The 21448-nt window shown below is 48.0% G+C and overlaps 1 protein-coding gene across 2 annotated transcripts in view; it reads left to right on the plus strand.

Annotated features, from left to right (window-relative positions):
- Positions 1–13346: 13346 nt before the first annotated feature.
- Positions 13347–21448, plus strand: part of CDS1 (CDP-diacylglycerol synthase 1) — a 29459-nt gene continuing 21357 nt past the window's right edge. For both annotated transcript variants that reach the window (XR_013181991.1, XM_054633475.2), the window contains exon 1: positions 13347–13748. Coding sequence is in view for 1 of the 2 variants with exons in the window: in XM_054633475.2 (XP_054489450.1) it covers positions 13662–13748 (87 nt within the window). In the remaining variant the exon portion in view is untranslated. The remainder of the gene's footprint in view (positions 13749–21448) is intronic.

Genomic DNA, 21448 nt, shown 5'->3' on the forward strand with positions numbered 1-21448 from the left:
CCGATTTGCATTTGAATTAGGGGGGAGAGAAATTGAGAGAAATGCTAAACCGCTTTTGTAAGTGCTGAGGCAGGCGCGGAGCGGCCCCGCTGCGTGTCCAGCACCCAAGGGAGCCTCTTTTCCTCCCTGCTGCAGAGGAGACGGTGCGGGGGCAGGGGCTCTCCCCCGGCCCGGACTCACCGCCTCCCTCCTCGCAGCGCCCCAAGGGAGCTCTGCCAGGGCCGGGCACCGGCAGCGGCGGCAGCTTCGGCCGCGGGTCTGCGCTGGCGCGGGGGGAGCGGGCCCTGAGCCCGCAGCGCGGTCCTGCCGGGCCGGCCCGAGCTGCGGCACCGCCCGGGGCTGTGCGGGCTGCGGGCACTGCCAGCCCCGCGCTCGGTCCGACGGTACCGGCGGTACCGGCCCTTTCCCGGCCCGGCCGGGAGTTCGCCGCCCGGCACCTCTCGGCTTGCTTCTAGCGGAAGCAAAACAAAACAATCCCTCCAACACAAGAGCTTTTCCTCCTTTCCTACTGTAAGAAAGTGATGGCATATTGAAAAATACGAGTGTTTATTTGGGGGTCTCCTCGTGCAACTTCTTCCCTAAAGATAGCATCGCAGGTGGGATGGCGCCCAGAGGGCTGCCCCTGCATGAGAAACGGATTCAAAAGCAGACACCAGAATTACCTTCTCTCTGTCTTTAACAACGGAAATATTCGAAAATATTAATATTTGGTTCCTTTTCCATACTCAGCTTCTGTTTTCCCTAAGCTAGGGCAGTCAGTCCCTAAGCCAATGTAGTGAGGCAAAGTAACTCGGGAGGCAGCCGGGGCTGGGCTGCGCCGCTCAGCAGCTGAGCAGCGGGTGGGGGACACCGTGAGCACCCCAGGCAGCCGTGGGGGTGAAAGCCACCCCAGCAACAAACTTCACTAAGAGGGCGAGCAAGCGGCAGTCTGGAAACACCGCAGCCGAAGCACTCCTTGAGCAGATGGGGTCCCTGACCGGACCCGCTGCAGCCGGGGCTGCTCACCAATACCCGGCTGCATTTCTCCACTTCCGCGGGGTCTCATCGTAAGCGCTTCGCCGCTTCAAACAGGGCAGCCACGAGTCCGGCAATGAAAGAGAGAACAGCCGCCAGGGCGAGCGCGGGCTGCGGGGAGAGGAGGAGCGAGCGGCCGGCCCGCGGAGAGCAGGGCCGAGCGGCAAGCCGGAGGGGGCCAAGCCGCGAGAGGAGAGCAGCTCCCTCAGAACCCCATCGGGGCCCGGGCCAGCAGCCCGCAGAGCCCCGGGGACGGCAGCGTGGCAGGGACAGTGGGGTCCCGGGCTGCGAGGGGCGGGGGCTGGGGGCAGGGAGGGGCTGAGCTGCGATGGGGAGCCCGGCCTCCCCGGGAGGAAGTAAAGACGCGTGAATGAATTCGCAGGTACACAGGAGAAGCGTTGTCAAAAAAAGGAGAAGAAAAAAAAATAGAAAGAAAGAAAAAATAAAAGCTGTTTTGCTCATTCAAGGCATAGTAAGTACGAGTGCTGGAGCAGCTATGCCTCCAAAATTCACTTCCACCAGAATGGTCCCAGCGTATCTGAAAGGGAAAAAATATCCCAACCAAACCGTAAGGACACCTAGAATTAAAAGGTCCAACGTGCTTAAGCATTGCAGGGTCAGATGTTCTTCAAGCTGCAGAGACGGAACCCGCACTGCAGCATCGCGCCGGGTGCTGCCCTCGAGGGAAGGGCTGCTCTGCCCCACAGAGCTCCTCCAGCCCCCAACAGCAGAGACAGTGAACCCCACCTTGCCCAGCTTTTTCCCTAATAAGTCATCGTGGCTGTGAGAGGAGCCTGTCTGAACTAAATGAAGCAGTCACTTTATTTAGCAAATAAAATATTTTGACACTACCATATGTTCCTCATTGCAAGCAAGCAGCCCGTTAGTTTCCTAAAGTGGTGGATAGGTATATAGACACCTTTTTGTTGTAGCAGCACTGTAAAGCCATTGAATCATTTGTTGTCTGCCCTACATCGTGGGAAGGAGCTGAGCCAGGAAAGCATAATGTTCTTCTGGGCGCTAATTCGAACTCTTAATCAAGATCTGATCACCAAAAAGGAAGACAGAGCATAAAAACGCTATAAAGATTGAAATTTTTTTCTATCTTGGCCATAACTCACCCCACAAATGTGTCCATTATGACATTCACTCTAGCAGGAAAATTGTGATGTTGTTGCAAGATTCTCTACAGCAGAGCTGCTGCCAATGATGATGAATAATCTCGGTCCATATGCTAGCTCTATACATCTCTACAGCACCAGCCTGCTCTCATCCTCTTTCTGCTTCCTCAAAAACACGGAATATTTGAAGAACAGTAAAAGTTAATTAAAAATAGTTAATAGGTTAATCAGACTTGGTCTTATATTTATCTAATGCAGAGCACTGATTCTTTAGTGATGTAGCCTGAGGCATTACCACGAGCCAAGAAAATGAATCAGACATTTAATGGAGATGTGGAAACGGAAATTTCTTGTAAGACTACAAAATCGGACGCCAATAATACACTAAAATATAATAAATTTATCATTAAAATTCCACGCATGAAATGCCATCCTGTGTCCTTCTGCTAGGTGATAAACTGAGACAAAGCTGGCCAGAAAAATTTTCAGGAGACTGTCCTTTGGGTACATCTCACCTGCTTTTTAGCATTCTTGTTCCAGAGTGTCTGCCCGCAGACCTCTGGTGACAGCTTAGGTCAGAGGCGTCACTTAGCGGGAGATCCCACTGCGGGCTCCCTGGGCTGCTCTTGAGAGTGCCAAGGCCCATGAAACGCTGCCAGCTCTCTCTGGGGGTGTGCTGGCCTCGCCCTAGCACTGGCACCGCTCTGGGTTACTTACTTGTGACCGCGCAGGGATGGTTTGTGCGGGGAGCGGCTTTCCCTCTCCAGCCGCTGGCGGATGCTGCGAGCTCTGCCTTCCCCGGGGGCTCCCAGTCCCTTCTGAGGACACGCTGTCGTCACTTGGCCGCGCTAACGCTGCGGTCCGCGCATTCTGTCCGAATTTCTCTTTGCATTTACACTGAAGCGTATCCAGAGTAACTGGGAACGGAGGCTGAGGCTGAGTGGGAGCAGGACACGGTCATTGCCTTTTAAAAACAGCTGCAAAGAGGAGGGTGTTCTGCACTCACCTCTGCTACCACTTCAATATTTCTTTTGCTTTTCTTAAGTGAAATGCTCAAGCATTTTCCGTATCCTCAGGAAGGCAAAATATTTTTCTCGTTTCTGGAACATTGAGAATATTTGCTGCTGAAACAGAATAGTTACTTTTACTTTTGATTTGTGATCGTTGGTTCAGCCTGACCCCTGCTGGGGGAAGCTAGGACGAGAGGATTACAATTGCAGAGAGTCCATCCAGAGTCCACAGGTTCACCCGAAACCATTCCTGGTGCAGTCCTGTTCCGAGACCCATTCCCACCCCAGGCCCATGCTCTGCTCAGGCTCTGCCCACCCCGCACGCTTCCCTCTGGGCAATACAAGCCTTACCTGAAGCTTGTCCAGCTTCCACCTCCAGGGCCTGTCACCAGCTCCACAGTTACACTGCGTTGTAGAAACATCACACACCGATTTAATATGGCCACAGGGGTCTCCTGCAGGTGCACCCACCTCTCTGCTGGCATCCTGGCTCCAAAGCCCTGCTAGCAACAGCCCTGTGGCATTACTGATTACCAGCCCTCCGTCTATCCTAATTAGCGCAGAACAGATTTCTCAACATTCCCATATTTGTGTATTCCCGTGTGGTGCTCCCAAACACTGCAGCCAGCACAGATGTGCCCGTGATGTGACCTGGCACTCACACAAGGCATTTCCCTCTGACTTGCTGAGGACTGAAGGCCTTGTGGTAGGGATGGCCCTTCTCTCCATCTGGGAGCAGCAGCAATGGGATTGCTGCTGCCTCTGCACACCTCAGTCTGTAGTGTGATGGCTGGTGAGAGGCCTCCTTCACTTCCAGCTGGGAATTCTGTGGGGACTGGATGCATGTAGCTGATCAGCCCCAGGCAAAGAAACTATTTTGGAAACCTGCTGCAAACAGTGATGCCAAAGTGTTCCTGCCATAGGCCAGGTGTGCAACAGCAGGGGCAAGAAACACTGGTGCTCCATCTCCTTCATTCATCTTTGCCTAAGGGCTGTGAAGGTGCCACTCTTCCAAAGAGTGGTACCTTCCTTTTCCCTTCCATTGAACATTGCTGCACAGAAACTTCCCACTCTGCAGTGTGTGTGTGCATATGAGATGTGGATAAAGACATCAGTTTAAATCCAACAGAAGTTCACCCATCACCCCCCAGCCCTGGCTGACCAGCTGAACCTCCCAAGCACTTGCAGGACAGTGAGTGCCCCCACAACTATTGGATATGGATCCAGGCACTGCCCTGGCATCCAAGTGAGGGATTTCTTGATGTGGATAACCACATATACTCTACGGCTAAGATTAATGTCTGGCATTACTTCAGTTCCATATTAGCAGCAAAAATGTATGGAAATCTAATTGGCAAAGCTGGACCTTTTATGCAGTTTCTTTCACTCTGTGAGACAAATATATGTACACTAGGCCATCGCTGCTATTGATCTTTAAGCAGCCCCACCATGGAGATCAGCAGTGAGAGCTTTGCTTAGGAGCTGTTGGCACAGGGTGGTCCAGTGTCAGGGAACTGAAAATCATTAAACTGATGATCTAAATGGGGGTGGGAGGGGGAAAGCAGTGCAACGGCTATCATTATGTGCATAATTTTATGATTCTTAGAAAATCATATTTCAGCGTTTTCCATCACATCAAAGGCTGACAGGGTTGCATTGATTAGCAGATTCAGCCCAAAGGGTGGAGAAAACCACTGATAGCGGTATACTTCGTACCACGACTTTGTTTAAGAAAAGATCTTGCTTTCTCCGTTTCAGTTTCAGTGTTAGGGAAATGAGCCGAGGAATATCGGCGGTGTCAGGAGCACGGGGAGCTCGGGGAGCTCGGGGAGCTCGGGGAGCGGGGCTGGGACGCGGCGCGGCTCGGGGAGCGCCCGGCGATTCTGGGGCCGGTTCCCGGCGATTCTGGGGCCGGTTCCCGGCGCTGCCGTGCTCGCTCCGGCAGCTCCACCTAGCGCTCGCCGGCCGCTGGAAACCGCAGGAAGGTACAAATCTATTTGTGCAGTCAGGAAGGAGAGTGTGCGTCTGCCTGCCCCATGCCAGGGGTGGCTGTTGTGCAGTAATGGAAGGTGCGAGAGCATCTCCCTGGATGGGTCAGGGCTGGAGCTTCCACTGCTGCTTCTGGTGTGCAGAATTCCTGCCTTTGGAGCAGAACAGCCTGGAGCAGAACAGCCTGGCAGTACACTGAGCAGCAGGAAAGAGTTACTTCCCTCCCTCCCCTCCCTCCGAGGTTCGGTGCCATCCAGCCCTGCAAACTCCAGCTCACTGGCCCCAACAGCAGCATGGGGTTTGTTAGAGGTAATTGCGAGTGCTGCCCTATAGACCGAGGGGATGTGGTGGCTTCTGTCAGGCTCCACCCCATTCTCTGGCAGAGAAGATGAAGTGCTACACACGACAGGGGCAGCAGGCTCACAGCTGGGGATGACCCTGTGCAGGGAAGCACAGGATGGCTGGACCTGCTCTCCAGAGGTCTGAAGGAGCTGCTGAGGAAGCTGGAAAAGATTTTTCTGTAAGAAGCTGAATTCCTAGGGGAACTGTTCAGTGTTTTAGGGTTTTTTTCCCCTCTTGCTTTTCCCTCTCTAGTGAAGGATCAGAAATGTAGACCACTAAAAAGCCTGCATCCAGAAGGGGCAATTTCCCACTGTGAGAGTTTGAATCCCAGTTCTTGCCTCAGTTTGCAGTGGCAATGTGAAGAACTCCTGGGATAAAGCACACTACTGTTTCTTGCCCGACAGAGGAAACTGTCATTTTTCTACATGTTTCTCAGTCCTCTCTATCAGCTCCTGCTCTGATTACATTCACACTTTCCTTTTCATCTCTCACAACCAGTGATGTCAAGTCATTTTGTGCAGCTTGTATGAACCTCTAGTGGCACTGGGGACAGGACAGCAGGGAATTCTTGGCTGTAATGAGATACCCAGGTAATTTCTTCCAGTACTATGTTTGGCTATGTGACATGAGGGCATGAAGGATGCTGTTCAGAAAGCACCGTGCTGGTACAGCAGCTGGCTAAAACTGAGTCTTCTTGTGCTGGCAAACAGGGAATTTCTTTAGTTTGCAATTACATGAAAAAAAAAAAAAAAAAAAACCTGGATCAGAGAGTGAGTGAGCCTGAAGATATGGTTCTGGACTTCTTTCTCTTGTTTTGGCTTTACACTGCAGACTTTAGGTAAGCAGACATTTGTCTGGCACAACAATAGAAGCAGTAGAAAGCCCCTTGCTATTGTTGCTTTCCATTCCCATTTTGGGTCCTGCTCTTCTGGCAGTAGCTGACTGAGGACCAGCCAGTTTGGTCACAGCCCGCAAAAGAGCTAAAAATGCTAAAAGGTGGAACTGATTCCTCTTTTGAGCAACTAGTACCCATTCCTCCTGGTGTTACAGACCCCTCCTTCTTTGTGATCAAGGCAGACAGCCAGCTGGGGGGCTTGGGGGGACAGGCAACACAGATGGAGCCCAGATGCCTTTGCCCATTTAGCACACAGACCCAGTCTCTAGAAGAAGCTTTCCAGGATCAAGTGCCTTCCCAATAAATCTGGCATTTTCGGGTAAGAAAAAGAGGAATAAGAAGAACTTCCTGGGAGCTGCTTCTGCTGGTGACTTAGGGAGAAGAAAAGTGATATCAGAAATGGGAGAGATATATATCCAAAAGTCACTGGTCAAGATTTATTGACTCACTTTTTCTTGACTCTTCAACTACAGGGAAGATGCTTCTCTCAACAGGTATCCCCCTAGTAAAAACCTCAGGATCTCGTGTAACACAGTTCCAGTGCACAGGGTTTGGAAAAAGATGGAAAATATGTATAACCAGCTGGTAATTTCTAGGGTATTTTTACAGCTCTACCACTGGAAGGTAACTTTCAGAGAATGCTCCTAAGTGAATATGTAGGAACACCTTTGTAAAGTACAAGATGTACTTCAGTCTGAAGACTACCACAGCAAAGTGGCAGCAAACCAAGACTTTACAGGGCAACCTTTGCAGATCGTGACTGTAATACTTGGCTTAATTGCATCCTGTCGGCTGCTCACCACTTATAAAATACACTCTGAGTGGGCCATAATGCTCCTCCTGTCCTTTGAGATAAGATAGTTAGATGGTATTGCTGGCAAAACAGAGTGATATTTCATAAACTGCTAAAAATCAATGGTGATATGCCTGATCATACCTTAGATGAACTTTTCTCATGAACTGAAATGTAATAGAGTGGGTAATACAGGAGCTCAATTAAATGAAATTATATAAAACCTATTGAAAGCAACACAAAGAGGAGGGGAGCAAATCCAGTGACAGAGAGCAGGGACAAGTGCAAGCTGTGCTCTGTGCACCACAAACCCAGTAAACAGTAAATACCTCCTGTGGAAATTACTCTAACCTGAGATTGGGAGATATTGCTGAAACTGTCAAAGAGCTTTTGCCTCGGCCTAAGATGGCAAAATTCCCACAGATGGGACCAGGGCTCAGCCTCATATCTGGCCTGTGGGGGAGCACGTGAGTGTTGCCAGATGATAAAATGGGGATTGCTCATAGTGTGGTAGGAAAGCACTTTCTCTGAGAGTCTGTCCATCAGAGAGCATCATGGTCTGCTCAGTTACACAGGAAAAGCCAGAGTGACCTGGGATTGAAGAGGGCAGTGAAGTTGGGGCACAAACATGGCTGCCTTGACCTCATACAGAAGGGATTATCTCTTGCAGCTGGCAGTAAATTGCAGGCAGTTGTGGTGTTAAGGCTGGTACCGACCATGTATGTGTTAACATAAATGGTCTCCACCTCCAGGGAAACCACTGGGAAGTGGCACTGGGCATGATAATTTTGCTTGGCCAAGTTTCTCCTGACAAGGAGGTGTTGCCAGACAGAGTGATGGGAGCTGTGTAGGAGGCACTCACTCTCCTCTTCCTCCTGCCTTTCCTGCTGCAGGCTGTGTGTTAGGGCTCCTGACCTTGTCCTGTGAGGGATGAGGTGTCCCAGCACCCCTGAGTCTCCCCCAGGCTGGTACCTGAAGGTGCTGGGGAGCTACTGTGTGTGGGGTCACCTGGAAGAGCTGCTGTGTATCCACTGAGGCCTTTTAAAAAGCATCTTATGCAACTTTTTGAATGATGGTTTGCTCTTCAGTCCTGCCCAAGGGTAAGCTAGTTTCTCCAAATACTTTAGACTGAATTTGTTGGGGGACAGCTGATTCTGCCAGTGCTACATTTTGTGTGACTTGACTAGAATGGAGCCAGCTCCTGTATTTTCTCTGGCAGCCACCTGTGTTTGACAGAGTGGTGCCATTTGTCCCTTTAAACAATCCAGTGGTTACCCCTTTAGCCTTTCCCAGCTGGAATTGTAAACATATAGTCCTTACCCCTGCCAAGTCTGTTTCCTCATCAGACTTGTCTCCACCTTTTTCCATGCCCACATCTCTTTGCAAAAAGAAGAGTTGCAAGTTATGGCATTCCAAAAGGAGGTTTGTATGACAAGAAAGAATCTGCATGGGTAATATAACACATAGTGCACGTGTGATTGCACAAGGAGGGTGTGTTGCAATTTCATGGCATGTTCAGACAGCCTCAACAAGCTCAAGAATGAATTTCACATCTAATGCAAAAACAGCAGCAGCTTGCCAAGCACCCACCACAAATGCACAAATGAATCCTGTTTTTGTTTCTTTTTGGTTTTGGGGTTTTTTTTGGAAAAAGTATGACCATCCCTGGGATTTTGATAGGAATAAAAAAAAAAGAATAACTCAGTAGCTGTGTAATACTCAGTCACTTGGACCAAACAGAAGGTGACAGCTGCCTAGGGCAAAGGTTCCTGCTGCCAGAGCTTTCACAGTGGTCACTAGATTATGTTCCTCAGACTCCGCTGCATAACTTGGAAATAATGAGGTCAGTTTGTTTTGTTGCTTTGTTTTTTCTGGCATACAAGTGGCCTATTTTATAAAGTTCAAATGTACAACTAATAAGCAAATAGTCGACCACAAATGCCACAGACTATGAGGTTTTTATGCCAGACTAGCAAATGAAAACAGATTACACGACATATTAACTAAACACAAAAGAACAATTCAGTGCTGTCAGTAGATTTAAATTACTAAAATATAGATATGTATGCTCTCTTCAGGATGCCTTGGCAGAGTATCACTGGCTTTTGACCCCTGTTAAACCCAGTAAGACAGTATTACAGCTCATGCTCTATTCATTTAAAGGGGGGGAAAGCAGCCTCTTTATTGGCTCATACAAGCCCATATTTCAGTGCAGCTTTCCCTTTTTCTAGCATCTGAGTCTAGAGCCTAGAGCTGGAGGAGGATTCATCCCAGAGTGCACAGGTTGTGTAATAACGAGCTTCTGACCTGGAATTTCAGCTTTAAGTGTATCCTGAACACCTGGGCTCCCATGCACTGTCTCAAGGCAGCACCAGGCAGTGTTTTGCAGCTCTTGGTTTCATCAGGGGAGCACAGGGTATTAATAGCTAGGTTTGTGCATTGGAGAACAATCATACAGCCTGATTGAGGCTGTTGTATTGCTGTTTCCTCTCCTTCTTTCTGACTTGGGGTTGTCCTCTTTAAAATTATTTAGGGATGCAAAAAAATTATAAATTGATTGAAAGCAGCACATTACAATATCGTTCATAATTGATATTATTTAAGAGGATACTGAACTGTTGCTGACAAGGCCTGGCATTGCTATCTGTGCTGACCAGTAGGTATCTACATTTTCCACTTGTCTCACTTCTGTGCATTAGTAGGAATCCATTAAAAAGTAACCCCAGACCCTGCAAACCCCTTCTGCTTCTGAGACTGCTGGCAATAGGGATCCTCAGTGTTACAACTGCAGACGTGCCTTTCTTTCTAACACGTTTTGAGACAGATACTTTCTGTTCCCCAGTTTCTGAGCAGACAGGGAACCAGTTCCTTCCATTTCCTGCTGCTGCTGCTGCAGCCATGAAGCAGCTCCACTCTGCCTCTCCGCCACACAAGGGGCTTGCTGCTGCTCAGTGGAGACAGCAGCAGCTCCATGCCGGCTGCCTTTCCAGGAGCCTGGATGCAGCTTGTGTAAGGGCTTATATAACTCTCCTAATGTCAGGGCTCCGGGTTTGCGTCTGCCTGCAGAAAACTCCTCCTTTTGTACGTAGGTCGAGGCTCAGAGCAGAGGCAGCTCCGGGCTCAGCCAGCAGCAGACGAGGCAGATCTGCCTGCTGTGGATAACCAGAGTGCAGGGCAGGGGGCAGCCTAGCCGGGCAGGTGATGTGTCCTAGCTTGGGGCAGGGGGGGAAGTGCAAGGATTTGCTTGTTAGAAGCTTCCCTGTGCTGCAGATAATGTTGAGTCGGTAGATGACGTTTGGGTTGTTTACTGGCAGCTTTGAGCCACTAAATTCATGTGGGAATACAAGGCAACACAGAGCAGCAGAAAACTCTGAGGTTCTCACACATCAAGACACTGAAATCCATCCAGGAGAGGTGATAATATTTGAATATCAGGAGAGTTGTCGGCTGACATGCTAATCCCTCTGTCCTGGGAGCACATGGAAGTTTCTGCCACACATTGTGAAACCATGCCTAGTCACAACATTTGGAGAAGTGATGTTACATTCCAGCCAGTGTAGTTACTTGCCCCAAAGGAACCTGAGTAACAGGGTGTTGATTTGGAAAATTCCCATCCGACCAGTTTAACCAGGTACTAGGCTCCCATGGCTGCAAGGTGCTGCCTTGCAGCTGAGAAGCAGGACAACCACACTCCCATGATCTGCTTCATCCATAAGCCCCTGCCCCACAACTCTTCTGGGAACCCCTTGCCTCTTTCCTCTGAGCTGGAGAGGCTTGAAATGCTTTGCTGTGATACAACTGTTTTTGCTGTCCCTTCTTGCACTTCTGAGCACTCTGTGGGTGAAAAGGTGGATGACAGGAACAGGAACACCCGGCTGGGAGAGAGGAGCAAAGCCAGGGCTGGATTCCTGCCTGATCCCGCTGGGGCCTAGTCCTTGTTTTTAATTTTCTCTCTCCCAGTGGCCCTGCCCAGAAGACTTCAGGCCTCACCCCACTGTCACCAGTTGTTCATTGCTTGCTGTACACTGACTTATCTTCTTGAATTTGCCTTGCCTCTGCTCATTAATATGCATCGAGTACTTCACCTTTTCCTTCTTTGACATTATTGCTACTTTTTTCCAACACATCATTTGCTAAACAAATATTTTTTCCTCTCAGCTTTTCTAAAAAAATTATCTTTCCCTTCACTGTTTAGGTTAAGGATGGAGCACAGATGTAGAAGAAATGGAGGTTCTTACTCTTCTCCTAGATGGGATGTAAAGATCTGCCTAATGATCTTTATGCAGGTATTGAAGGATAGACTCTGTCTCATTGACCACAGGAAGGTTTTTCCCATGGCAAAAGAAATCTGGTCATTCTAGCCCTATATTTTTCACTTCAGGTTTGCCAGGAAGGGCTGTAACAAGGCATGTACTTCTTGAGCTAGACCCAGCTGCTCCACGGTGCAAACAGGGCAGTTGGTGTCCACCCCAATGCAGGCTACTGAGGAATGTGTGGGAGCTGCATGCTGGGGGAAACAGCCCGGATGTCTGCTCCACGTGTTGCAGCAGCCATGGGCAGTGAAGGGATGGGGACCAGACAACCACTTCTTATTCTCTCTGCACAGAGAAAATAAACGTTTATGCTTTCCCCCCTGACAGCTCCTCCCATTTGCAGGGCCAACAGGCTAAATGCACATCTTGAAGTAATGGAAACGGGTTTCTTCTGAGAGCTTTGCTGGAGGAGCACTCACAAGGGAAAACTCAATAGGGGAAACATATTGAAAAAGGAGAGAATGGAAAGGACGCCTCATCACTCATCGGGGTCCCCTCTGCTCACATTGCATGGTTTAGGTTTCTGATCTGCTGGGGATCTGTTTCCCACCCTCTCATATTCTGAGCAAAGAGAGCTGAAATTTTCCAACTCAATTTACCCCGTAATATTTCACTTATGGAGAAATACATGAAAATTATACTTAGCAAGAGTAAAGTGTTGGAGGGGCCTGGCCATATGGCCATATCACTGACCTGCAGTGGGATGCTGCTTTCACCTTTCACATTATCTCACCAAGGGACACAATGCCAGAAACTGCTTCTGTGGCCTGTCTGGCCTAGCTTTGGGTCTCTGCTTTGCTTTGTGTTGGACCAGCCCTTCTCTTAGCACATTTTTGCAGTTTTTTGGGGGATGTTGCAGACATACTACCCCCTGAGACTGTCAGCAGTGCACAGGTAAAATCTTTCACATAAATGGCTGTTTGTTTGAAATACTGGGGTGTCCCCACTTCCTGGCAGAAAGACTGGAATTGTTTTACTAATGTCATAATCCATGTCCACCCACAGCATCAGTTCTGAACCATGGTGTTTACATTAAAAACATACCAAGCATACTTTCGGAGGGACATAATAATAATCTTGTTTATGTAATAAAGCTAAAAAAAATGAAACAAAACCAATTAAGGTTGGTGAAGCCAGTCACCATATGGATAATGTAAATGACTGCAGGAGTGGCTTGACACTGCTTCACAAGAGGTGCTGGCCCTGTGTTTGGAGGCACAGTAAGCCGGGGTGTGGGCATGGAAGTGACATCTAGACTGCATGTCTTTATGGGAATGCTCCCAGGCAGCCAGCTGTTGCCATGGCCAGGCCGAGAGTGGCCATACAAGAACGGTGGAGTGGCACAAGCACGGATACAGGGTGCTGCGGGAATTCAGCGCGTGTAGCTGGCCTGGCAGAGCGCTTTTCTCCACTGTGAGCTCCTAGGCAGGTGTGTTTCGTTTCTGTGTACGCTGGTGGCACCACACTTGGCAGGGCACATGGCATGGTGGGGCGGGTACGAGCCAAGCATCACACCTGTCTCCATAAATGGACACAGAGCAGGTGGGCATGAGTATCCCAGAAGGAACCAAAGCACTCTGCAGAAACCCGCGCGGGCTGCAGCGCGGACTCTGATACGAAGTTGACAGCGGGGCTGCCTGGAGATGGCTGTCCCAGGCTCCCAGGGGATTCCAGCGGCGGGCTGCAGGCACGCAGCGTCCCGCGGCCATTCTGGCATCCAGGAGAGAACAACCTGGAGCTGCACGCCTGGGTTAGGCGCTTTGCGGGTGCCCACCGCCCCAGCCGTCTGGCCACGGGCGCACGGCGCGCACCGGGCCGGGAGCCCCGCGGGCTGGGCCGCTCATTGCCCGCCCCGGGGGCGGTGCCGGCGGCGGGGGCGGAGCGCCGGGCGCACCTGAGTGAGCGACGCCGCCCGCCCGCTCCGCCCCAGCCGCGGCCGCGGGGACGCGGGCGCTTCTCCGCTCCCGGGGCGCCGGGTTCGGCTGCGCCCCCGAGCTGCGGCGGCGTCCGCAGCTGGAGCGCCGCCTCCCCGGTGGTGGGGACAGCGCCGGGCTCCGAAGAGCAGGAGGAGGAAGGAGAGCCGGCGGGCGGGCTCCGCGGCGCGGCCTCCGCGCCCTCCCCGTCCCGATCGCGGCCCCGCCTGCGCCCGCTCCCCCCGGGTGGGCGCTGCGCTCCCGCGGCGCGATGTCGGCGCGGCGGCGGCGGAGGGCAGCCACAGAGCCGGAGGAGGAAGAGGAGGAGGAGGAGGAAGAGGAGGCGGGTAGCGACAAGGTGAGAACGCGCGGGGGCGGCGGCGGCGGCGGCTTTTGGGGCAGGGGGACAGCGCTGCCTCCCGCCAGGGGCCCGGACCGCGCCGCCCGTGGGGCTCCGCTGCTTTCAGGCATCAGGGACCCTCCCGGTCCCTCCCAGGCTGTAACGCGACCGCGCTCTCGGGTGGCGGGAGGAGAGAGAGGGCCAGGTGCCAAGTTAGGGCTTGTGTGCCCACGCGTGTTTTACCCCATTGCCATTCCCCCGTGGCGAGACCGAAATGGGAGCGGCCAGGCTCTCTCCGGGCCCGCAGCGAAAGCTCAGCGCCGTGGCTGCGTGTCGTATCTCACCTCTTGACTAGGGAGCTGATGGCGTGGTGTGACCCCAGCCGCTGCTGAGCACCACCCGGCCGCTCCCTCACACCCCTCATTCCCCTCTGCCCGGTGGGATGCGGAGGAGAGTCGGGGGAAAAAGGTAAAACCAGTTGGTTGAGATAAGAACAGTTTAATAATTGAAATGAAATAGTAGCATTAATGAAAAGGGAGATGAGAAAAAAGTATATAAAACCCAAGGAAGTGCAAGTGGTGCAGAGTACAATTGCTTCACCACCTGCCCAACAACGGGCAGCAATCAGCCTTCCTCAGCCAATACCCCCCAGGAGAGCCTTTGGCCAGGTCAGGTCAACTGTTTTGGCCCCTCCTGGCTTCTTGTGCACTTCCTCACTGGCAGAGCATGGAAAACAGAAAAGTCCTTGACTTGGGCTAGGCAGTGCTCAGCGAAGCCAACACATCAGTGTGTTATCAACATCATTCTCCTGCTAAATCCAAAACACAGCACTGTAGCAGCTACTAGGAAGAAAATTAACTCTATCCCGGAGAAAACTGGGACACCGGCCCAGGCCAAGAGCACGCTTCAGTGTGGTTGGGCCAGTCCAGTAGCACTGGAGCTAACTCAGAACAGTGATCTGCTCCATTTAAAGGCTGTGTCAGCATTTCCTCAGCAACTCTTTCTGCTTTATGGCCTGTTAAGTGATAGGCATTCACCTCTGGCCTGGAAAGGACTTACAGTATGACATTTCTGCTAAGGCAAGAGGTTTTTGAAATACTAAGTCTATGCATCAGGTTCATTACAGTGGCAAAACAGCCACAGTGCTGTTCTTTTGTTTGCTGTGGAGTTAAGGCTTATCTCTACAAAAGCTAGGCACATCACCACATTACAGTTGCTAATTGTCTGAATAAAATGAAAGAGAAGGTCTCATTTGGGTAACTGGAATTCAAGTTTAGAAAAAAGCTTTCTGATGGCTAAATTGAGGTAGCAATGCGTGTGTTTTTACTTGAATCAGTAACTGCTTAAACTTGCATGGATGTTGATGTTGCAGAGTGTGTAGTCTGCCTTAAGGCATTGTGGCAAGGAACTGGAAAGTGAAACTCAAGACTTTTTATTCCATGCTTTGGTTGCTTTAATTCAAAGCCAATGAATTTGCAAATTTGTAGTGCTGTGCTACATTGAGAGCTGTGATCACATAAGAGAGTGTTTAGACTATAGCTGTGCACATTATTTCTCTGTAGATGAGAATTGAATTTAAACATGATTTCTCATCACAGTGTGCTCCAAAAGCTGTTTTTTTCTGTGGAGATACTCTGGTTTGCTTTATTTTGCAGAGTAAGTTTATTTCTGGGGTGTGCAGTGAGCTGCCTTCAAAGAATTCTTGCCATTCAAAGCCTCTGCTACCCAGACCTCCAAAGGGTACCTCTAATCTTGGTTTACCTGTGTGATTTTTGGAGAGGAAATGCTGTTCTTACTTACAGGCCTACTGTGGTTTTATTCCAGCTACTCAACAACTTAGTGTTTCATCCCATTTCAGATGATGTTGAGCAGACAGGAGGCTGGTGCTGTGTATGCAGCCAGGATGCTGGTTACAGGAGATAGATTTCAATGTGCATACATTTGTGTTCACTTGAACAACAAATATGGAAAGCCTTTTCCACTGCACAGGAGACTTTCTCATGGGTTATTTGTGGGACCCTCTGTGTTCCCACTGGAGTTGTTGAACCCATCTGCAATGTGCCCAGCACTGGTGACCCTTGTCGTGGCTCACAAGTGACAGTAGGGATTGATTTTACATATTAAGTTGGCTTTAGTGCCATTGGTAACTGCAGAGATAAACCAGTATTTTGTACTGAGTTTTCAATCAGTGGGTCACAGTTTGGGACTCTGTTTTGAATATGAGCACACACATAATGTCTGCTGTAGGTGATTTGATGAGTTGCATCTGGTCATCAAGATTCACAGGTGTCACATTATACATCTTCCTAGATGGTTATCACTCTGCTCTATCTCTTGCCTGGACTTTACAGCAAGTGGATACCTTTATTGTCCTCTGGCTATTTTGAGATGACCTTTTTCATGTGGTGATCCTGTATTTGGACTCCAAACTGGTTCTTTGGCTGATAACTACTCAAGATAGCCACAATGCAGTGGGTTTGCACTGCTTTCTAGAATGCAGCTCAGAAACATCACCCCCTTCATCACTTGTAATGAAGAAGAAAACTTGTTTCTTTGGATTGTACGTGCTTTGTTCTGCTTCTGCTCTTGTTGGCCCAAACCAAGCCTTCCATATATATAAAGGCAACATGCACCTTCTTTTGTCTAAGTAGAGAAGCCCTCTATGTTTATTGAAAAACTCCAGAAACTAAATACGTTGGAAGGTTTTTCTGTGTTCTACTTTGAGCCCTATTTTCAATGTGCTGTTTGGTACTTTTCATGTTACACTTACTATGTCCACAGATGCTCATTTCCTACTGAATTTAAGTGAAGCTGTTGGGGATTTTCTTCCTCATTTGCATGCCTTTTTGTCACTAATTTGAAACAACTGGTAGCTATTTCTATATTGATGTAGTTTCAAAGGAAAGTTAAATTCCTTGGTTTTGTATGAAGGAATATGATATATCCTTTGTGAAAGCTTCCTGAAGTTCCCAAGCTCTGCAAGTCTTAGTGTCTCCAATTGCTCACTAGCTTATTGAGCTGGTGACATTTTGTAAAATTGCTGTGAGCATGGCTTTGCTGTGTAGGGCCCTGCAATTTCACAAGTTTGTTGTTTTCTTTGTATTGTCCTGTGGCATACAGGAGTGATTTTTTGGTTGTCACTTTCTTACTTCCCACTCCTTGCCCTGGCTGCTCTTTTCCTAAGAGTGTCTGGTCAAAGTGCCTTCATAAATACTCTGTGAGCATTGGGAGAAAGAGGAATGACTTGGCATTCAGATGCTGATCTTCATGTGTTCGTGATTCTTTTAAAATTTCAATTGTTTGTTTTCTTTGCTAAAAAGCAAGGGACAGTGCTTTCAAATGCTTCCAAAAAAATTAGCATATCCTGGAAGAAATCCTACAGTTATTCTTCTTTGTACTGTACAGAGTTGTCAGAGTAGGACAGGGAGGGGGTATTGTGATTGTATTGCATTGCTGGCTGTTAATCATTTATAACTACAAGAAGCTTGGAATCACTGAATGCTGTTTCTCTTGTGGTATTGAAAAAGCTGTTTCTGTTCCATGGGATAGCCCTTCCAAGGAATCAATTGCCAGATAAGTTGTTCAGACCTGTGAAGCTCAGTTTGGCACTTGGATCTTTAATGTCCAAAACCTCAGAAACCTGCTGGGAGATAAATGAAATTCCTAACTGCAGTATAGACTATTGTGGATCTGTCTGTCTGCTGTGGATCATTTAGTTACTTCATTGGGATTTCATCTCTTGGAGTACCCCAAAAATGTATCAGTTTAATTTTCACAGAGAAGTCTAACCTCTATGCTTTCTGCTACATGCATGGTAATAATAATCAAGGCAGACTATTTCAAAGCATCTGTTTTCTTGGAAATGGTGGTGAATTAGTACTAATGCAGAGAACGAAGGGTCTGTAGTTTCCAATTACTGATTCAGTATGTGCAGGTCTCTCGCCTGTGTTTCTGCATATGCCAGGCTTTAATAGTTTGGAAAAAAAGGTTTCATTATTCAGGATCTTCTGATACTTTATCTTGGCTTCAGAGGCAGGTATCAAAGTGCAACTAATTAAACACTCTACAATGTGTTCTAACTGAACTCTTGACTTTACTATGGAACTTGTGAGAGAGACTGCAGAAAGATCAAAGATGGAGAAGAAAACATACTTCAAGTAATACTTAAACTTATAAAATGACAATAACTAAATACTTTTGCTCATTAACTTTTTCTCATAAATTGTTGGACAGTGGCTTCATTTTTTTAGTTGCTCTTCCTGGGGATGTCACATTCTCTAAGAAGAACATATTTGCTATCTACTTAGGAGTTCCTTATGGTGTCCTGGGAAAATGCCATACAAGAGGAACATTGCAAGTGCCTTTGTAACCAGAATAATTCTGGTGCGTGGTTTGCTTGGCACGTATTAATTGTAGTGGAGGGCATGTGGCACAATGCAGCACTTCAAATGTGTGGCCTTTTAGATGATGAAAGATGGATTTCTCTCCATGACACACAGCTGTATTTCATGAGCTGTTGCAAAATAGTGGGCAAGCAGAAATCCACATGGAAGCCTAATTTATGGCAAGATGTCACATGTTCTGAATTCCTGGTATGGAGGCTCAAGCTCTTGACTGGCTGAGTTTCCCCCTTTGTATGGCCAAGTATTTGTGTTCTTGTTGAGAAGATTTAGCACAAGGATGAAAGTCTTGTCTTTTGAGAATACTAAACTTAAACCGTCTACCCCTTACAGACACTTTGTGTGTGAATCAAGCAGGCAGGAGTGGCACACTCTCTGTATATGAATAAACAGTCCTGTCACCAGCAGTTTGAAAACTCTAGGAAAAAATCCAAACACCTTGGATAAAACACTTAATTTCGAGTGGGGTTGAAGGGTTTCCTAGGCACTTAGGACAGTACAACCTGTGCTGGTCTCAATTAACCTTTGTAAACCTCTGAAGTACCTGCTCACAGTGTGAAACCCACGGCATTTCCCACGGACCTTCACAGGTCCTTGATGCTACTGTGTACTAAGCTTGGCCACATCTCAGATCTGAAGAGCAGGAGAAGGAAGGGCTGGTTGGGTTTGTGCTGAACTCCAGAACTGCTTCTACAAGGTCAAGCTGCAGTAGTAAGGCTCTTGATTTTTTTTTTTTTTTTTTTTTTGGAGTGCTTTTATAATGATTAACTTAGTGATTCCTTCCATAATGATGTTATTCATGGCTATAAACTGGAAGGTTTGTAATCAATCACATAAAATAGTTTAGAAAATTATTAGCAAGGAAGTCTCATCCCCCAGTGATGGGGTTCTAAGCACTTAAGGATGCAGAAGACAATTAACTAGCTTTTAGTGAGCTATGTCCTCTTTGGCTCCTGAGTTTACAAATTAAATGCCTCATTCAGGAAATTGTTGTGGCTGTGATAGCAGTTAACTGGAAAATAAAGCATTCATAGTAATTTTTGAGGTATGTTGCACAGGGAAGTCGAAGATAGTTGAGGTGTTGATTCCCCTTGGTTATTTTAGTAATATAAGGAAAAAAAAAATGCACCAAGTTCTAAGCAGCTTGTGGGTTGCACCAGCCAAACTCTCATGAGCTGCTGAAAATCACATCAGATAAACACAGGCCCCTTCTTCCAGCTGGTTAAATACTCTGAAGAAAGCTGTGCACTTGTGAATTCAGATGTTAGAAGTAGCAAATTTAAAGTATTGCTGATAATGAGGTGCTTATGAGTGATAATTGTGTGTTTAAAGATCAGAGGGACAAAACTAAGAATGTTTTGTTTTTTTTTTTTAAACACAGTTGTTTTCTGCAACACCAAAGTGGAATAAAAAAGTTTGGGGATATTCTTAGTTCTGAGTACTTAGAAGAGAGAACATCTCTGCCATCTGCAAGCAGGGATTAATATTAAAGACGCTAAGTCATGGTCTTAGGGCCAGGATTAATGCCCGTCATCTGCGCGGTGAGTGGTGTCTTGTAGGACTGTACAGACAGCTTGCTGCACTCCAGAGCAGGTCACAGGAGTTGAAACATGGCTTTTGGAGAGAGCTGTGATCCCCTCAATTGCATCTATAGGTGATTTCTTAGGCTATGGTACAACACTGTGAGAAACATCTCTGAATAGCAGGGTTGTGTGTGGTAATGTTTTATTTATTTATGTGCCTTTTCAGGTGTTCTACAGACTGTCTGGACCAGAGCTTATTTGCTCTTGTTACTTGTACTAATTATAGGCAGAGTCTGCCTAATTATTCAGCTGTGGGGTTTCATGGTCTGGGGAAGCATTGATCACCTTTTTGAAAGAAGTAAATGGTGTAAAGTTGATGATTTCATCTAGGGCATATATGTGGTACATCAAGTGAATGAGAAAAACCCAGGCCTAACTTAAAAAAAGAGAGGACATACCTACCCACTTGCCTTGTGCATGTGTGTAGTGCAAGCACACTGTCTCGGGTTCTGAAAGCACTGTCTGAATGGGAAGGATGGTGATTTTCCTCTGGTCAGTGTCCCTGGGGAGGGCCTGAGGTTGGAGCCTGCCTGCAGCACCCTGGTCAGCTCCTGACCCCTGGCCCCTCCACGGCTCCCTCTGCCTAAACCCGAGGTGTGGCCTGGGCCCTTGCCTTTGGGCAACCAGCTTTGTAAAACTTTATTTTCTGCCTCGTGTTGTTTGCAGAGGCCAGGCACTTGGACAGAGGTTACACTGAAGTGCAGCTGCAGGGAAAAGGCCATGGATTATAAACAGAGTTACCATGCTAGGCTTGGGTGGGATGACTGGGGGTGTAAGCACCTGAATTCTGTGGTGTCTTGTAGTGGGGATGAAAGAGAGGATGTACCTCTGATGGCTTAGAAAAAGTGACAAAAATACTCAGAACAAGGGAAGAAAGTAATATTGTTATGGAAGAGTAGGAAAGAAAAGCAGAAGTTTCTAATTAATGGAAATAGAGGAGAATGGAAATAAGGAGAAAGAACTGAGATGAGGAAGTTGGAAAGAGAGGGAGATGGAGAAATAGCATATAGCAGTGGAGAAGAAAGTTTTAAAGCACAGTTACTTAACAGTCCCCAGAACTGTTAAGAGCTGATGAACTTGGGGCACCAGGGCAGGCTGGAAGCTGTTTGAGATTGTAAGAAGGTAAGGAGAGTCAGGGAGGTCAGGAGGAAGTTCAGGTCTCCAAAGAGCCAGACACTGAGCTAGAGATTGCTTTCTGCTGTGCCAGGGCTGAGTGCAGATTTCCAGCTCCCTGGAGCTGTGGTGTTTGCAGCTTTACAATGACTGAAGTCACCCATTGTGTTGGCTTTAACTGAGGGAAAATTAGTCCTGACATTGTGCTCTGAGAGTTGGTAACAATTTGACACCAAAATATGTAGCACCTGTTTTGCATTTGGATTAGACACACAGTGTGTCTAAATGATGTCTTCTCTAGCAGTCCTCAGCAAGCACTGAAGAAAGAATTATGGTGTTCCAGTCATACACAAAATTATTTTGAGTAATACTCTGTCCATGGGACACTCAGTCACTTCACAGTTTGGTTTTGGATTGTTCTTTTCAAGCCTGAGCTTTCAATGTACCATGTATAAAACTTCCAGCAACCTCTTCTCATTGTATAGTTTTTTCATGCATTAAGTTTCCTATTGTTTCTTCTTAATGTGACATTTAACCTTCCCCTTATTCCGTAGAAGGGTAGTTTGAGATGTAGATGAGGGAATGTGTTAAAGGCTTGAGGATTTCTGGCAAACTCCAGTAT

This window comes from Agelaius phoeniceus, chromosome 4, assembly GCF_051311805.1.
Source record: "Agelaius phoeniceus isolate bAgePho1 chromosome 4, bAgePho1.hap1, whole genome shotgun sequence".
NCBI lineage: Eukaryota > Metazoa > Chordata > Aves > Passeriformes > Icteridae > Agelaius > Agelaius phoeniceus.